Source organism: Cynocephalus volans, chromosome 7 (assembly GCF_027409185.1).
Source record: "Cynocephalus volans isolate mCynVol1 chromosome 7, mCynVol1.pri, whole genome shotgun sequence".
Lineage (NCBI taxonomy): Eukaryota > Metazoa > Chordata > Mammalia > Dermoptera > Cynocephalidae > Cynocephalus > Cynocephalus volans.
The window spans coordinates 68,176,572-68,195,572 of NC_084466.1; the positions used below are offsets into that span (position 1 = coordinate 68,176,572).

Sequence of the window (19,001 nt, forward strand, 5' to 3'; positions counted from 1 at the left end):
TTGTCAAAGATCAGTTGGCTATAAGTTTGTGGGTTGATTTCTGGGTTTTCTATTCTGTTCCATTGATCCATGTGTCTGTTTTTATGACAATATCATGCTGTTTTGAAAACCCAAAGTTTGATTCAGAGCCATATCCTTAATTTATTTGTACCAAATTACGATGAGCACAAATTCTTTTGCAATATTGAAAATTATTTTAAAATTTGCCAAAAATATTCACTGAACTATTTTCTTTCTTTTTTTAGTAAGGGGAAAAGAAAATATTGTAGCAACAAAAAGGGTCTTAAAAATTTTTTTAAATCTGCTGCTATTCCAACTTTTCTTCCCTCCTCTCCCCCAACTCCTGTGACCACCTATAGAATTCTGGTTTTTTGAATGGGATAGTTTCCACTCTGGAACCTGGGGTGAGGGAAGGGGGTGGGGGCTGCTTACAAAGCAAAAAAGAGAATTACCTCATTACCCAAGAGATGTCCTCAAGCAAGAAGAATCATGGGCAGGTCTGGGACAAGGATTTCCAAATCTGACTTTCCAGAGTCCCTTTGAGGGCAGGAAGTGGGGAGGAAGAAGAGAGAAGCAAGGGAGGCAGAAAAAAGGCTACTGGGGCAACTTCAGGGTCCCTTCCTGCTATGGGTGAATGTATCCCACAGAAAAGTTCATGTGTTGGAAACTTGATCCTCATTGTAACAATGTTAAGGGGGTGGGAAATCTGATTAGAGATTTGAAATGTGTGGCCTTTAGGAGGTGATTGGATCATGAGGGCCCCCCTCATGAATGAATTTTTCCATTAAATGGGTTAATGGTTTAACATATTACCAGGGAGTGGTTCTGATGGCTTTATGGGAAGAGCAAGTGAGCACGTTAACTCTCTTGCTTATGCCGTTCTCACCATGTGATATTCTGCATCTTGGGACCCTGTGGAGAGTACCAATTCCTCCTTTACCCCCCTGGGGTAAGAGAGTCTTCACCAGATGTGTCCCCTGGACTTTGGACTTCCCAGCCTCCAAAACTATAAGAAATAAATTTCACTTTAAAAAAAAATTACCCAGTTTCAAGTATTTTGTTATAAGCAACAGAAAATGGACTAATATACTCCCCTAACCCCTTTCAGAAAAAGAGGAATGGAGGTACTGCAGAGAAGGGAACAAAGACTGGATTTTAAAAAATTATAAGTAATGATTAACCACATTGTATTTTGACAAAATAAAATAAAATAAAATATTTTTTTAAAAATACAAGTAATGAATTTTTTTTTTTTTAGTGTGGAAGTGCATTGGCTATTATGAAATCAAATGATATGCACCTCCAGGAATGTCCAACAAGAGCTACCCAGTAAGGGGAAATTCGTCATTAGAGCATTCAGAAATTATAGCTCTGATACGTGTTTTGTTTTTGTTTTTGTTTCTTTTTTTTTCATACGCATGGTGTTTTATTCTTTGAAGAATGGTTCTAAAATATCACACAAAGTCAGGCTAAAAGGTAAAGTTTAAAATAAACAGTTTTTTAAGGATAGATTATATCATATGTAATGACTGTTCACTCTACCAAATCTTGAGATCTGAGAGCTTATGATACACCCAGTTCGCAGTAGCACCCAGGTTTTCCAAACAGCCAGTCATCATTTTTCTCTTGTCTGCATAGACTTCTTCTCATTAGCTGCCTTCTGCTTTTGCTGCATGATCTCAGAGTCCCTCTGCTTTCTCTGAGAGGTAGTCAAGCTATCCTCTTTTCTTTTTCCTTCACTAATTTCCTGGGTTTTCTTCATGTTTTTCTGGCGGGCAAGTTCTCGTTGATTTCCACGGGCCATGCTGACCACCGGACAGAGCCTGGAAGAGAGCAACTCGGAAAGGCAACGGCGCCCTCGCACGCTCAGCCGCCCTTACCACCCGTCGGTCTGCACGTCTGAGCCCGAGAGGGCCGTTTGTGGGGCAGTCGCCTCACCTCCGTCCCTGATACGTGTTTTGGATGACCAGATGCAAAAGATCATCTGCAGTCATGAAAACTCAAGAACAGAAAAGTCAGTGAGTATATTTAGAAATATGTATTCTTCCCCTGCAAAAGAATCTCCCTGTACATGAATGGAAGCTGTGTTCTTGAATTAAGTAACCCCTTCTCCTAATCACACAAAACTTAAACTAACAGACCTGTATGTCTTATCAGTACAGATTATCCTATAACAGAATGGAAAGAAGTGTTTTCAAAGCTGGACTATAGTGATGCTCATTAGTATCTTCAAGCAGGTAAAGAGTATAGCATGTAATCATAAACACAGATTACAATGGCATGCAGTTTTGTCCTTTAGAAAAGAGGAAATAAAAATCAAGGAACTCCCTTCTCTATGCTACACACTGTTGGAAGAAAAGTCTACCATGGTCAGAGTCCCTCTAAGTGCATACAGTCTACTAAGTGAGGACATCTGTCTTTTATAACAATAATTTTAAAAAGGCACCTTGTGATATAAAGCCTATGTCCAATGGCCTTTTGTTTCTGGTGATTATGAGACACCAGTGCTAAGAGACGGGGCTGGGAGAGAAACACGGGCTTTGTAATCTGCCTCATTGGAATTCAAATTCCAACTCTTAACAGAATCATCTGGACAAGTCATGAAGCCACTCTGAGCCTTGTTTTCCTCACTTATAAAATGAGAGCAAAACTGCCCATTTCACAAGGTCAAACAAAATATGGAAATCATCTAGTATAAAAAGGCCTTGCCCACAGCAGACCCTCAAATATGTTAGATTTCTTCTTTCCTTCTCTTCTCACTGGCAGCTCAAGAAAAGTTGTGTTAACTTATCAGATGCTTAAGGAAAGAAATCCTGAAGGATTAGGCTGTCTACCTTTTGATATTTTTCTTCATGGTTCAGAATGCCAGGCCAGTGTCCAGAGAATTCTTGGGCACATCCAGGGGCTGCATGACAGCTGTTCCAAATATCTCCTGGTCACTCGCAACAATTTGGGCTTCCCATCTTCAAGTTCTCCTGAAATGTGTGATGTCCCTGGGTATTGACCTGCCTGGGCGCTGGCACTGCCCATCATCAGTGATGGAGCATTTAGTCAAAGAAGCTTTTATAATGCTTTTGAATTCCATTTCTTTTAGAGATGGAGTAGAGAAAAATCAGGTTTTTTGGAAACTCTTGCCATCTGGCAAGTATTTTGAAAATTGGTGGAAGCATTGAAATTGGCTTGGAATTATCAAGCAGCTCCACTGTTTTAAATATTAGGCTTCCTCTTGAGATTTCATTCAAAAAAGATTTCTGTGGCCCCGAAGAATTTATAAACTACTGGCGAGTGCAAGAGAGCTGTGTGTAGCCTGAGAATCAAGTGCCCGGGTCTGGCCTGAGTTCTGCCACTAATTTGCTGTGGAACGCTCTGCTGCCCTGTGTCAGTTTCATCAGCATTAGAGTGGGTAAAAGATAATACACCGCAGGGTATGCAATGACATTTTTAAAGGCCTAAAGCAAGATATACATCATTGAGATCATTCCAACACCCCACATTCATTTTGTCCTCAACAGAAGGGTTTTTTGTTGTAATTGTTGTTTAAATTATCTCAATATTATAATTGCCCTGATGGCCCATCTCAAAACACAGCTGAAATTAATTAGTTCAGAGTGGAAGAAACAGAGCATCTTTTTGTCTGCATTTACAAATACTAGGCATTTAGAACTTTCCCATTCTTCAGTTAAAGAAAGGATATCTATCTGTATATAAATTTATTTTCTCCTCAACTCCAGCAAAACATTTTTATGGACCAAGTGTCAAGACGAATTAGGAAAACATTTTCCCTAATTCCAACTAATCCCTGTTTCCTGTGAGTTCATCAATCCGATTCAACTGAAGGTGAAACTGCCTCCGTTCAGTTAGAGTATGTAAGGCACGATTTTTATTTGCACTTGCTTTTCTTGCAAACACTTGTGCAAACATTAGACAAGACAGGCATTGCAAACTTATACTTTGAAAACATGTATCTAAATATTCTCATAAGGAATTTTTGCCATAGCAGTGCTTTATAATTAATTAGGATGCTTGTGAACATTCATAAGAGCCTTGTGTAACAAACATAAATATTTGATTACTTAATAAATGTAAATGTAATATGAAATGTAAATAACAAATACTGATTTAAAAGCTGGCGTTAATTGACAACAGAAACTTAATCATGAGCTATTAATTTACCATAACATCTGGTAGCCCTGATTAAAATTCCAATAATCCAAAGAATTGTAACCTATTACACTCAATTTGACCGTTTTAAGTGTTTGTTTTATTCATAAGGCATAGCTTTTACTACAAGCAATTATAGCATGAGCTACCTTTCCTATTTTCAAAAAATGGTAGGCAAAACAGTTTACAGCAGGTTTCTATAGATGCCAGATTTGGAGCTGCAGTGACTGTGGTAAATTCTACATTTGTTATTATATGTTTGTTGTAAAGATACAATTTTGACACTTATATTTCTACTGAAATGAGGATTTGGTTTAGGAAAAAATTTTAACCACTTGGGCTGAAGAATCCAGTCACAGGAAACTCTAAAATGGCTTTGAATCTCTGTTGGGAAGAGGAGGTGAGGAGGAAAATCACTCTCCTGTGTCCTTCATGCCCCACCTTCTGTCCCCAGCCATAAATGAACTCTTTTCCCACATGGGGACTCCCTCCTTCCTCTCCAAAACAGAAGGAGTTGTAATCTGACTGATTAGAGTTTGAAATTTATCAGAGCACATTTGCAGGGGGCAGGGTATTTGCAAATGGGCCACCCTTCTGCTGTTCTACCTGTGTCCCGGTGTGTCCTTCACCTCCAAGTCTGCCCTACCAGTGCAGACCTAGTTTCTTTTATACAGAATCCAAGACTTAAATTCAAGGTGGGAAGCCTCACATTTGCCTTGGTCCCAAGTCACATTCTTCTACCAGTTTACCTGAAGTCTTGCCTTTCCTAGTCTTCAGCGACTTACTTAGATTAATAAGATGATACCTCATTTTTTATCTGTCTAGTTATCACTATTTGCTCTGTCAGAACCCAAGCAGGAAACAGGGGCAAATAATAGTCAGGGAGTATTTGGGGAAAGAAGGAAGATAAACGTACTTGAAAGAAGTCTTCTTTAATTCTCAGAGTAAAGAAAACATACAAAGAACAAGGCTAAAAGCGTGCCAAGGAAAGAGGTGCTGGATGAGTTTTCCTTGTTCCTCAGCCTGTCTCTCTTGCTCTAGTCTGCTGCTGCTGTCTGTTGGAAGACTCTTTCTGGAGTTGAAAATTGATAGAATCAGAGGTGCATCTAGTGCCCGAACCTTACGTTTTGGTCAGAGACAAAAACAAGTGACCAAGGAATGAAGATCTGGGAAAAATAAATTGAATGCAATTTTGTTTTTCAAAATAACATTTTTTTCCCCCTGATTTAATGAGTACAGTCGTCCCCTCTTACTCACAGGGTATGTGTTCCTCTTACTCACGGGGATGCCTGAAACCACAGGTAGTACCAAACCCTATATATACTGATTTTTTCTATGTGGACATACCTATGAAAAAGTTTAATTTATGAATTTATAAATAATTTATAAAATTTATAAATTAGGCATAGTGAGAGATTAACAGTGATAGCTAATAATAAAGTAGAACAACTGTAACAAAACACTGCAATAAAGGTTTTGTGAATGTGGTCATTCCCTCTCTCTCTCAAAATATCTTATTGTACTGTACTTCAGGGAACTGAAACCCCAAAAGTGAAACCACGGATAAGAGAGGACTATTGTAAATACACACTTATATGTGAGACATGTGGAAAATAGAGGATAGCATAAAATGGAAAACAAATGTCATGCTACCAACCAGGAAGAGTGATTTCCCTTTTTGCTTCTGAGCTTGCTCTGGCTGCCTCCATGCTGTTGGCGCCCCACCTGGCTCTGCTCGGACTCAGCTGCTGGCTGGAGCACAGGTGTTAAAGACCTCATTAGCACAGTTTTGCTCCCCACTTGGAGAACTAAATACCCTCCAGCGACTCTTAAGTTCTCCCTGCACGATCCCTTCCTCCAGCTGGTGAGTTCAGGGTTGCAGAAGCTTGCGGGTCTCTGCTGCCTTCCTCTGCAGTTCTGATCTGCCTTTCCAAAGGGACAGCAGTAACTGCGCTGTTAGGCCCTGCTGTGCCTGCTTCCTTGCTCGGCTGACTTTTGCACAGAATCTATTATCTGTTGCACTTCATTAGTGGGGCAGGGAGGTACCATCATTCTTCTTTTTGCCCCCACAACCGATTGTAGAAACAGAACAAATAAGAAGCAGTGAATTAAAACCATTTCTTCACAGCTTCATTTTAATTTGTCCCAGGAAATTAGGTTCCCACACAATAGATGGTTGTTGAACTTAAGTCATACTGCTGGCTGAAACGCTAGCAGAGAACACCACTTGCATCATTGCAAAATATTCAAATACAGAAAAGCTGGACTCCTAGGCATGGTACTGGGCCCAGAGTGCTCCAACGTGTGTGTGCCCACTGATGTGGTGACCCTGTTTTCTCCGAATAAACAGGGTGAAGCTTAAATAACATAGTTCAAATGACAGAGATAGTTATTTTTTTCACGTATGTATTTTCTCCCAGCATTTTAAGCAAGAGATCACACTAAGTTTTATAGTTTCTCTCTGACCATTCATTTCCAGGTTTCTTCCCTGCCTCCTTTCTCCTCCTGCACTAAGTGTCAACATTTCAAGGGTTCTGCCCTTGACTCTCTTTTTCTTTTAAAAATTCCCTCTCGGAGATGTTCTATTCACCTTGGCTTCAGTTACCATGACTCTGCTAAGGATTCCCAGACCCTCTCTGAAATTTCCAGAAAGGCAGTCTAGCAAGCTATTGAGTGCATTTTCTAGTCCCAGAGCTATGCCTCACTGCTGTGTACCTTTGAGAGAGTTTTTCAGTCTCTGGGCCTCAGTTTCCTCATCCATAGAGCGGTGAAAAATGCATGAGATAGTGCCTGAAGGCAAGTAAAGATGTGCTGGCCATAAATAATCTCAGGAGCTTTTGTTTTTGCTTGTTTAAAAATGTCCTTATTTTGTTTTAATTGAAATCCATTTAGGAGCTGGCCTGTTAGCCCAGTTGGATAGATCATGGTGCTGACAACACCGAGGTCAAGAGTTTGGATACCCATACTGGCCAGCCGCCAAAAAGAAGAAAAAAATTGTGTAAAAAAATCAAGTTAGGTCTCCTTTATCTTTTGAATAAGTGCTACATGCATATATAAAATTTCTGTATACAACAGAGTGTGTGTGAAAAGCAAGTCTCTCTTCATGCCTCAGCCAACCTTCCAGAAGCAACCACTTTTTCTTACCTCAGTCTACTTGCTAAGTAATATTCTATTGTATGGATATACAATTTATTTATTCTCCGATTTGTGAATTTTAGGTTATTTCCTATTTTATTATTAAAATCAGTGGTAGACATGTTTGAATATAACTGAGGATAAGTTTCTAGAATTAATACCACTGATTCAAAGGATATATGAATATTCTGTGGTTAGGTTTTTTGAGTTATAATTTACATATAGTAAACTTCACTCTTTGCAGTGTATACATCTATAGGTTTTGACATATGCATACAGTTGTATAACACCACCACAATCAAGATATGAGACACTTCCATCACCTTAAAAACTTTCCTCATGCCTAGTGATGTGTTATAGCCAGCATGTACTGGCTTTGTGAGAGTCAATTGTTAAACTTTCAGGAATTTTCCAAGCTTGTTGTTAAAAACGGCTATTATTTAAAACTAAATTACGTAAACTTACAAATCAATATATTAAAAACAAAAGCAATAAGTACTAAAAACTCATTTCTTCGTAATTATTTTACCCATTACTATTATCTATAGTCATGAAACTATGCCTATTGTATATATATGGTGGAAATACTATATAATACTGTGCTACTGTGCATCTGTTCTCAACTCCACATTCAGTGTCATCACATTAATAGCACGAAATTGGATATGGTGGGAATATTTACACTATGGTAATTGGCATTGCTACAAATCAGAGAGTTTTTATTTGGAGAACTTGTTATTAAACATTTTGCAAAATATCATTGTTTGTACTCTTTTATAGTCAACACTTTCCCCAACCCCTGGCAATGACTGATCTGTTTTCTGCCCCTACAGTATTGCTTTTCCTGACTAAATTAAATCATTCAGAATGTAGCCTTTTGAGTCTAGATTCTTTAGCTTAACACAGTGTATTCATGTTGCTGTATCAGTGGTTGTTCCTTTTTATTGCCAGGCAACATTCTATTGTACTGATGTACCACAATTTGTTTATCCACTTACCTGTTGATTGACACTTGGGTTGTTTCCAGTTTTGGGGTGACTATGAATGAAGCTACTATAAATATTTTCATACAAGTTTTTATATGAAGATGAGATTTTATTTACCTAGGGGTGCGATATTGAGTTCTATGATAAATGTATGTTTAAACTTAAAAGAAATTGTCAGTTTTCCAAAGTGACTGTATCATTTTGCATTTTGACATATGATATATAAGATTTCCACTTGCTCTGCATCCTTGCTAATACTTAATTTGATCATTCTTAAATTCTAGACATTCTGATAGGTATATTGCAGAATCTCATTGTTGCAGCCGGAGCATTGGTCTGCCAAATCTATGCTTCTTGGAAGTGGAATCCCTTACTCATGTTCCTGAAGAATATTTTCACAAAGTGTGTACTTTATATGTTGCCTGTTATTTTCTTTAAGCACTTTGAAGATATTATTCTATTGGTTTTTGGCTTTCAATTTTTCTGTCAAATTCAACTGTCAGTCTTATTATTGCTCCTTTGAGGGTAATACGACTTTTTTTCTGTATCCAAGTTTTCCTTTTTTGTCTTTGATTTTCAGAAGGTTTACTATTATGTGTTTACATATGTTATTCTGTTTGGGGTTGAATTTCTTTTATCAATGGCTCGGTGCCTTTCATCTTTTTTTTTTTTTTTTTTAATTTACAGCCATTATCTCTTCAAATACTACTTCTTCTCAGACTCTTTCTTCTCTACTTCTTGACTCCAATTACATGAATTTTAGACCTGTTAATCTTTTATATTAGGTTATTTTCCCTGTTTTATCTACTTCTTTCTCTCTCTACCTCCTTCTAGATATTTTCCTCTGAGTATTTTTTCAGTTCACTGTGTTTTAACTCTGCTGTTAAACCTATCCATCAATTTCTTAATTACAGTTTTATATTTTTCATTCTATTTTCCCATTTGCTTATTTTTTATAACTTCCATTCTTTCTAAAATTTTCCCTCTTATCATTTAATGCCTCAAACATATTAACACAGTTATTAAAAATCTGTATGTGATAATTTTAGACATGGGCTTTATAATAACTATTCTGTGGATCTGTTTATATTGTCTGATTTTTTTTTCCTAGTTTTCAATCAATATTTGTATTTTATTGTCTGCTTTAGTTTTGATTGAGTACTGGAAATTGCGTATGAAACACTGTAGAGAAAATTTAAATCTCTGGCTGATGTTGTAATGTTGTCTTTCACCAGAGAGAATTTACTGTTGCTTCTGAAAGGCAGCTAGACTAGAATAAGATCCCCATAATCCAATGAGACAATAAGATTATCAAATCTAAGCTTCAGTTCTTATGAGGTCTGGTTTATTTCCAGGCCATCCTTACTCTTAGTGTATAAATCTTGGGAGTCCCAAATGAAACCCAGTATTTCTTTAAAACTGGGTATTTACCAGGTCCGCTCCACTCTGGTGAGCTTTGAACTCCAGTTTTCACCACCTCCTTATCCCCAGCCCAATGAAACTACTGAAAACTTCCTCTTCTCAATCTCTTAGACACTGCTTTGGAAACTGACAGTCGATCCTCTTGAGTGAATAAGTTCCCCAGTAAAAGCTCTTGGCTGTCCCCTCTTTTGGATCTTGGCCCTTCAAAGTCTCACTCCCTTGATTGTTCTCAGAAGCCTTCAAACAGATTTTTAAAACATATTTTGAGTAATTTTCTATTTTCTCAGTAAAAGGGTGGGTCCAAAACAGTCTAAATAGTTGTTTTTGGATATAGTACTCCTTCAGGATGTCTAAAAAAACTTCCCAGGTTATTCTAATGGGCAGGTGAAGTAACAAACCAGGGACATGAAGGGCATGCAAGATTCTTCATGCAAACCTGTGCAGCCTGATGTTTTACCACAGCCCTTTCTCCACCCACTGCCCCCAGACTCTGTATGCCTTCCAGCCCTGTGGAACTACTTTCTATTTCTGACATGCCAGGCCACAAGACTCTCTCTTACCTTCAACCCTTTGCATCTACCACACTTCTCTGGGTGGCCCATTCTTACTCATCCTTTATATTTCTTTTAAGTGTCACTTCTTCATTTACTACACTGAACTGTTATTCATCTTTTCCATTAGTTTGTGAGGCAGGGTTTCTAGCTTATCAGGGTCTGTTTGCTGCTTTAAAGGCAAGACAAGGTCTTCTGAGATGTTCTTTCAGTCTCAAGTACTATTTATTTTCCTTCGAGATGCTTCTCATTTCTTCCTCCTCTGTCCCCCTGACACCACCCTGTATCCGATCATTAAGGCTGTAAACTCCTTGATGGAAAGAACTGACATGAGTGCTTAGATAATGGTTATTGAGTTGAATTAAATAAAACATATTTTTCAAAAATAATAAAATTTTATGAAAGTAAGACTGTCCCAGAAATCTGCAGTCTGTATTAACCAATGTCTTGGTTAAATTCAGTCCATATCTACCTGAACTAGTACAGAGAAAAATATTATATTCTCACTATATATGAAATGATGCTCAATTCTTAAGTCTATTGATTAGTTGTTTGTGCTGACTTCCCTGAAGGTACCATAATATTAGCCACTTTACTCGGTGCTTAATATGTGCCAGGCATTATGCTAGACTCTTCTCATGTAGTTTCCTACTTAATCCTCACAACAATCCCATGTAGTAGATGCTGATATTATTAAGGCTAAAAGCTGTTAAGTTGCTTTACCAAGATCATATATCTGGTGAGTGCCTAATGCAGGACACAAACCGGGATATATCTGACCCTAAAATCCATGCTTGTAAAAGGCTGTACTAAACACTGATAAGAAATGCATGGCTCTAGGATCAGTTGTACCTGGGTTCAGATCTCAGTTCCATCACTAATTAACAGTGTGTAATAGCACAAGCTACTTAACTTTTCAGATCCTTAGTTTTCTCATCTATAATAACTGAATTGAATAGCTCCCTGAAAAGTTCTAAGGAAAGGGTCTGGTATGACGTCAGGTGGATTATAGGTTCTTGATAAACATGATCACACACACACACGCACACACACTTTGTCTATGTCTTTATTTCTTTTATTGTTGACTTTTTCATACCATCTGTTATTTGACTATATCTACTTTATTTATTTATACATTCTTTTTCTACACACTAGGCAGTGCTAGTATGGTTTTAATTAACTTTACGTGTATTAATTACTTACCAGTAGTGACATATTTATTATCAATTGCAGAATTGCTTTATGTAGCTCTAGTAAAACATTACTTCAAGTGTAAAATATGTCTCGTTAAGAACAAATCACCCATGTTAATAAACAGATTTGACACAGACATTATTTACAGAGCTTCAATCTGGTATTTGTTGAAAAGCCTCAAGTCCTTTCATTTTTGCTGAAGACTCATATTTAAGTAATTGTGTAATATAGTCATTCATTACTCTCAAGCCACATTTCTCTCTGCCTTTGTGACAAAGAAAACAGCCCAGTGTTTCATGTGTGTTCCACAGAATTATTTCTTATTGGGAAAAAGAAGCCAGAGACTAAAGGAAAAAGCAATAGATTGGCACTGCTCAATATATTATCCATAAATTGGCCTGAAAAGTGATCATAGTTTAGCACACTTGCTTTTAGTCTGTCCACCTAGCTTTATCTTATCACCTTTTTAAAAAATTATATTTATTTTTGTGGGTACAGTGTGTTGTTTCAGTACATGCATATACTACGTGATGATTCTCTTAGACAGCATAGTTTTGTACCCGTTAGTCCACCCCTTTCCCTTCCCCCCACCATCATCTTGATAAAAAGACCCTGCTGACATCAGTTTCCTTGGTTAGTTTGAATACTGGCGTCTGTTTAACAACTACTTTCTGCACATCTAATTGGTTCACCTATCCAGGGGATCCACCTGTGCCACTGATGTGGGTGAAGACACCTGTAGGCCATTTGAGAGACTTTTGTTATCTTATAATACTGGACTAAAACAAAGGGCGTGATTTCCTACCTTTTATGATGAGAATCATCTCGGGCACTTGCTAAGCACACACCTTCCAGGCCTTTCCCCTAGACACACTGAATGGGCCTGGGCATTTAGAGCTCTAATAAGAAGCCCTGGTAGCTTTTCACTTATCTCCAACTAAATTTGGAAAACACGGTTATAAAGGTTATATGGATTTTTAAAATACTACCTTTTTAATTTGAGAAAATGGGTGCAATGTATCCTCCTGTGCTCCATTTGAAATATGGTTCTTAGTATGCCACTGGGCCCTGACCGTGGGGCATCAAGTGATCATCTGGTCAGAGCTGTCCATTTGTCAGACCCACCAAATCATACAGTAGGGCGGCCCGAAGCAATATATTGTAACATGGAAGTGGTACAACTGGGATTGGGCACAAATAATTTGCATAGGCAGGTGACTCCAACACCCATGCCATCCATCACTCTTGCACTGGTGTCTCTCTCTCAGCACACACGTGTGGCCACATGGTGAGTCCCTTATTACCAGCTGATAGAGAAGGAAAAAGGCTAAGCTTCATTCACAGATGGGATGCTGTCCTCTAGGACATGATACACTGGAAATTAACCAACATTTGACCCCAACAGGGCAAATACATGTGCCTGGGAACCAAGGGGTAGGAGCAGGAGTAGCCCAACTTACTACCACTCCCAGTGACCCACGTGGGGGAATCTGTGCTTCCTATCCCTGGCTCATCTGGCTCATCCTACCAAAAGAACAACTTCAAGGAAAGGAGTCACCACACAGGTAGGAGTAATTGGCCCTGATCACCAGGAAGAGGTAGGGACTTATCACACAAAAGGTGAACAAATTACACATCTGACATGCTGATGATCCACGGGGATATTCTAGCATGACCCTGCACAATTTTGACAATAAAGGACAAGTGCAGTAGCCACAGCCTGAGAAGAGCCTGCTGACAAAGGATTCAGACTTTCAGGGATGAAGGTTTGGTTACCCCACCAGTAGCCAGCTAGAGCAGCAGAGGTAATATGTAAGAGGGGAGGGAATACAGAATAGGCAGCAGAGAAGGGAGACCATGCGTGTCAGTTGCAGCCCTACGACCAGCTGCATCAGTGGGGGCTAAAGTTCATCTGACCATTCTTTTATAAAATTTCTCAGAAAACAAAACCAACCGGAATCTCAGAGAAGTCATTTGCAGACAGAGTACGTACAGTATAAGCACACGGGTCTGACAACACAGTGAGTGCTCCTTAGTGGGCTTTGTGGATCTGTGGGGTGCCATCCACACTCACCTTTCTTGATCCAGGCACTCATTCCCCCATCTGCCAGGAGAGCTGACTGACCACAACTGTGTCCATATCTGAAAATTGCCCTCAGCTGATAGGAGCTGCTTTGCCCAAAGTATGTCCTGTCCCTGGGAAAAGCCCACATCTAATGACTAATAGATGCATAGTACAAAACATTGGTCCCATTCACCTCACCTGGGGACAACCCTAGGTGGCCTTCCCAGCTCCAAAGCACCTAGTGGAGATTGGTTGAGGTCTCTCTTGCAACTACGTTGAAGTTCAACTCTTCCCTCTATCCAGTCCTGCTTCTCTTGTTTCTCTTCTGGGTATTGTTCCTTAGGGTAGCCCCTAAGAAACCTTCTGTATGCAAATCTTTGCCCCAGAATCTGTTTGCAGGAAACCCAACCTAAGACACCATGTAACTTGATTTCACATCTAAGTTTCATGTAGTGCATCTGATTCCTGCAAACTACACTGTATATGAAATGCTAACCTTAAGGGGTCTGGGAAATGCAGTATTTAGCCTTGCAAACTCTGAATTACTAGAAAGCAGGCCAGAACTGGGATAGACTGTGTGCAAAAAGAATTGACCCAGAGTACCCACTCAGCCAGCCTGTAAAGATACATCTAAGAAGCCCATCCAGCCATCCAGCGTGTCTTTAAATTAGGAAGTGCTGGCTGTTAATTACTGTCTCTTGGGCTGGGGAGAATGCTAGCTTCTACCTCTATGCATTTGTCTCCCTAATGGTCAGCACAGAGTGGTTTCTCCTTTGGAGTTGGCTAATCATGCCAATAGACCAAGCAGCGTATGGTTCAAATGTGTGCTTCGGATGATTCTCTATCATGGGCCCTCAAGGGCTTTGTGAAAGACACTGATGATTTACTCTATGCCAGGCATGGTGTGATTTCATGACAAATTCTTACAGTAACTCTATGTTTTGGGTATTACCATCTAGAAAAGATAAAAAAAGAAACTCAGGAGTTAAATAGTCTTTTCTTTTTTCCTTTGTTTTTAAATCATAGTGGCAGTTGTGGGATTTGAGCTTCTCTCTGACTCCTAAGCCAATTTTCTTTACGTAATACTATTATGTCCCTTAAAAAGCAGAGCAAGTCTTCCTTTTGCACTAGAGTCTAGTGGGGCTGATGGAAGAAAGGGTGCTGGTTTTATATTTTCCCCAAAGATGCTTCTACTTTGTGTGGTCTCACTGCCATGGAGCATATCCTGGGCAGCAGTTCATCCCACCTACCACTGGACACAATGGGAGTCAATCCAGATAGACATTGAAGGCTGGACACTGCTCCAACACCACTCCCATGAAAACAGCTTGGAGGTCAGGGCCTGCAGAGAGCAGGGCAGGAAGAGGGTCTCTGGGTCTCAAAAGCAGCACGCAGTCCTTCCAGCGTTCTGTGGAGAGGGCACGTTCAGCGCCAACACGTGCGGCTGCAGCAGCATCATGCCGAAGGACAAGAGGTCGAAACCTCTGCTGGCAAACTAGAAGGCAATTTGAACCTTGTCAATTATTCACTTGAACATATGGAAAGAACTTTTTTCTCCTCTCTGTTTAATCTGGTCCAAGAATTGCATTTATGGGACAGGAACTAACGTTTACCGAATGCCTACTGTGCACCAAGCACTGAGCAAGGCAACTCTATATGTGAATTCTCACCGTCACACTGTGAGGTGGACATTGTTCCCCAGCATTTAAGGATAAGGAAATAGGGACTTGGGAAAATTTAGTAAATCACCCAACACCTCCACACTAAGGAATACCAAGCTGAATTTCTAATCCGGTCTGCTGGTCTGTAGCCCACCCTTTGTCTAATACACTATTTAGGGAGAAGAGTAAGACAAGGTGAGTATCGCTGGGCTGGTGTCACCTGTGGACCTTGGATTTCCTCAGAACTCCTTTGCTGAAATGCACCTGCTCTGCCTAGCTTCGGAATCAAAGGTGGCTTCACAGTGCCTCTATGCAAGGGATGCATTCGCAGGTGGTGCTTGGCTTTCTCAGCCAAGGGCTCTTAATTATGCTGTGAATATATCTCCCGAGGAACTCACCGAGCACACTGAGTCTTCATGCCTGCGACTACGCGGACACCTGCACACACAAAGCCCGCTCTGCCCAACACGTTCTCACGCACAGATGGATATTTTCTCCCAATCTCTCTCAATCTTTCTCTCTCAAAACACACCTGTTGCTGCCTCTCAACAAAGGCGGTCTTGTACTGTAAAAGCACCAATTCAGAAGGAAAACATAAACCATATGGCAGGAGAGGCAGAAGGGAAGTTCTTAAGCAAGTAAATAACATAACTTGTCTCATGAATTTTCCTACTTCCCTTAGGGTGAAGATGAGGTAAAGGGAGGTGGTGCCCACCTGCCCCAGTGTTCTTGCCAGTTGCAGTCTGTTTCCAATTTTAATTGAGGAATGTGACCCTTTCCTAAGATTGTCCAGTCAGTGGGAGAGGGAGGCAGAGCCTGGAAATGTCAGTGCTAGAGGAACTAAACATGATGCAGCAGATTCTAAAATATTGAGGAAAATTGTAAAGTTCCTTCTCTGAGATTGTCTCCAAATCCCAGATAATCAAGAGAAGATGTAAATTGATACCAGTTCATATAATTTTCCAATTGAAATCCTAGCTAAACTATATGTCTCTGTAAATGTACAAATTGGCAGTGCAATGAAATATTTTTTTAAAATTGTCCCACTGAATAGAAATCACCATGATGACATCCTGCAGGGAGTTTTCTAGTTGTTCTGAGTAAAAATGTCCTGAAAAATCCAAGTGCCTGATGTGAGACACTCAATTCAAAATTGAACAGTTGCAGGGTTTTACTTCCTTTTTTCTTTTTTCTATCTTTCTCATAGAGAAGTAAGAAAATCTTAGCAAAATAAATAGAAGCAGATACAGTGGTCAGTGAAGAAGTGAGAACATGGAGTTGTTGGAGATGAGTTTTTAGTGATCACTTCTCAGTTCCCTCATTTTATAAATAAAAACATAAGAGGAGAAGAAGGATTGCCCAAGATGGTTCCAGGATCAATAGCTGGTAAGTGGGGAGCAGAATAGGGTCTCCAACCTGCCTGTTACCCCCATGTCCAGTGTATGTTTTATTACAGGACCCTGCCATAGGGAGAATGTTAGAGAGGGTAAAAAAGGAGCCTGCAACATTTCCTGCAGGAGTAATCTATTCATAAGACAACATTGACACCATCTTCAGAATGATCCCTGTTGCTTGGGATTCATATAGTTGTGACTATTCTGGAGTAAATTTAGAGAAATATTAATTTGCTCCCTCCAGTGCCCTGAAATGGATTGGAGGGTGTGACAATTTGCATTGTCTGGCTTCCAACCCAATTCCAGGGACTGTCTTGGGCACCAAGACTGCTGGGAGCCAACGTTTAGTATTTCTGTCTCAAATTACATTTTCAGGGGCCATGAACATCTCATTTTCTAATTCCATTTCTCACAGAACAAGCCAACATCTGCCTTTTGTTATTTCTAATCCTCATTGTTTTCAAAACATTTGTAGTACATTTTGAGTAAAACTCCCTCTGTAAAAACTGCCTGGCAGGACCTGGGCACAGTCGTACTCTTGGTGAAAGTCTCCTGCCCTCTTCCCTTCTCGCTTATTCCCAATACACCCAGGGGGTTATTAGCACCCACAGGGCAGGACACTTCCTGAGGCTACATGTGAGGTTTGTCCCAAAGGTGGGACTTCAAGATCTCTGGAAAAGAAAAAGAAAGAGTGAAACAACCAATTTGTGGTGGAAGGTGATCTCACAGGATTAGTGAAGACAAAGGTGAGAGTCTTGTTTCCTTTCCTTTTCATTCTTTGCCAACTTTGTTCTTCTCTCTCTGCCTTCTATTTTTTATAAGGAGACCATGAGAAGAGAAAAAAAAAAGTCATGGAGGTGTTGTGGGCTAAGGGGAAAATGCACAAGTAAAACTAAAGTCCCTCAAAGATGACCTGGAATAGGTTCTCCCACATTCCACTGCTGCAAGAAGGAGAGAAGGAGGGAAGGAAAAAAAAATAAACAAGGAGGGAAGGGAGGATTTGTTCTGCCTTGATTAAATGGAAATGGAAGGAGACTCAGCAGAGGAGAAGGGGGCTTCAAGCCATGGTTCTTCACCAAGAGCCTGGTGAGTCTTCCCAATGTACATAACACAGCAGCCCCTTTATGAAGGAGATCTTTTAGGTCACGTTTTGAATCTATCTTTTATTTACTCAAATCAATCCACGTTCCTTTGAAGTGAGTGAGTCATAGTTGCTGGCCAGGACCACAGGGAAACTGAGGGTTTGGGGTACATCTGACATAAGCAAAGGCTTCTCCCCCCACCTCCACACACACACAAGGAGTTGTACAAAGTTCCTTCTCAAAAGTCTTATAGCTACTTCAAAAATCCAACCTAATTCAGGTCACATGGGGTACAGGGTAGAGCATTTAATAGAAAATGAGAAATCAAATTTGTGATTCAAATGTTAGAATTAAAATTCAGCCTTTGTTGATTTCTATCTGGATGACTTTCTTTAAGTGTCCTGAAAATTCCAAGCCTAAGCTTCCTATCCACAAGTGAGAGAGAATTTGTGAGGTTTAATTACGAAACAAATAGGGATAAATGGAAGCAGTGTGAGGATGCATACAACTGTAAAGGGCAGTGCATGTGAGGGGGTCTTCATCAATGCCCACCAGCTTGTTGAGGGGCCAGATCTCTCCCATGAAAACCCAGGGAGTCCTTGTAGTGATTTTTTTAATTTTATGAAACATGATCTCATTGTAAAATCTTGAACAAACAGAAGCTTTTCCACTTTTTTAATTGAAAACATTGCTAAAGTGTTCGTTTGGCTATTTTCTTGCCTTATTAATTCACACATAAAGGACAGATGGGGTGTTGACTTCGGCACTCTCAGGAGCCCCAGAAACACTGATCAGCACTGAAGACGTGAACAAAGAAGAGGAGGTTTCACCGGGAAGGAGGCAGAGAAGAAACTTGGGCCCATCTGTCCATCCGTACCCAGCTGGGACTGCCAAGTGCCTGACCTTCTACTCTCCAAACCTGCTCCCCTCGCAGTCCTCTCAAATTCAGTAAATGGCAGCTCATTCTTCCGGTCGCTCCAGTCATAGCTTCTAGGGTCCTCCTTGGTTCCTCCCACACCCCCACATTCACTCCGTCAGCGAACCCTGAGGCTTTAACCCTCATGCTATAATCAGAATCTACTGCTGCTCACCGCTTCACTGCTACTGCTCCAGCCCACGCTGCCATCATTTCTCCATGGTTTATTTCCATTGCCTCCAAACAGACCTCCTGGCTTCTGCCTGCACCCACCTTCAGTTTATTCTCAACACAAATAAATGGCCAGAGTGATCGTGTTAAAGTGTAAGTGGAATCAAGTCACTCAGTTCAAACTCTCCACTGGCTCCCCACTTCACGCAGAATCGAAGCCAGAGTCCTTGCTGTGATCTACGAGATCCTCTACCTTGTGGCCC

General features: G+C 40.2%; 1 protein-coding gene across 1 annotated transcript; it reads right to left on the reverse strand.

The window, feature by feature from the left end:
- Nucleotides 1-1,408: 1,408 nt before the first annotated feature.
- On the reverse strand, nucleotides 1,409-1,921 carry LOC134382747 (small EDRK-rich factor 1-like). Its single transcript, XM_063103470.1, has one exon. It carries the CDS (start codon nucleotides 1,802-1,804, stop codon nucleotides 1,616-1,618), a length of 189 nt encoding a protein of 62 aa, XP_062959540.1. The 5' UTR covers nucleotides 1,805-1,921; the 3' UTR covers nucleotides 1,409-1,615.
- Nucleotides 1,922-19,001: the final 17,080 nt, after the last annotated feature.

Bases quoted from the DNA above. Each gene is read 5' to 3' on its own strand.
- LOC134382747 (XM_063103470.1), bottom strand. From the start codon at position 1,804: ATGGCCCGTGGAAATCAACGAGAACTTGCCCGCCAGAAAAACATGAAG.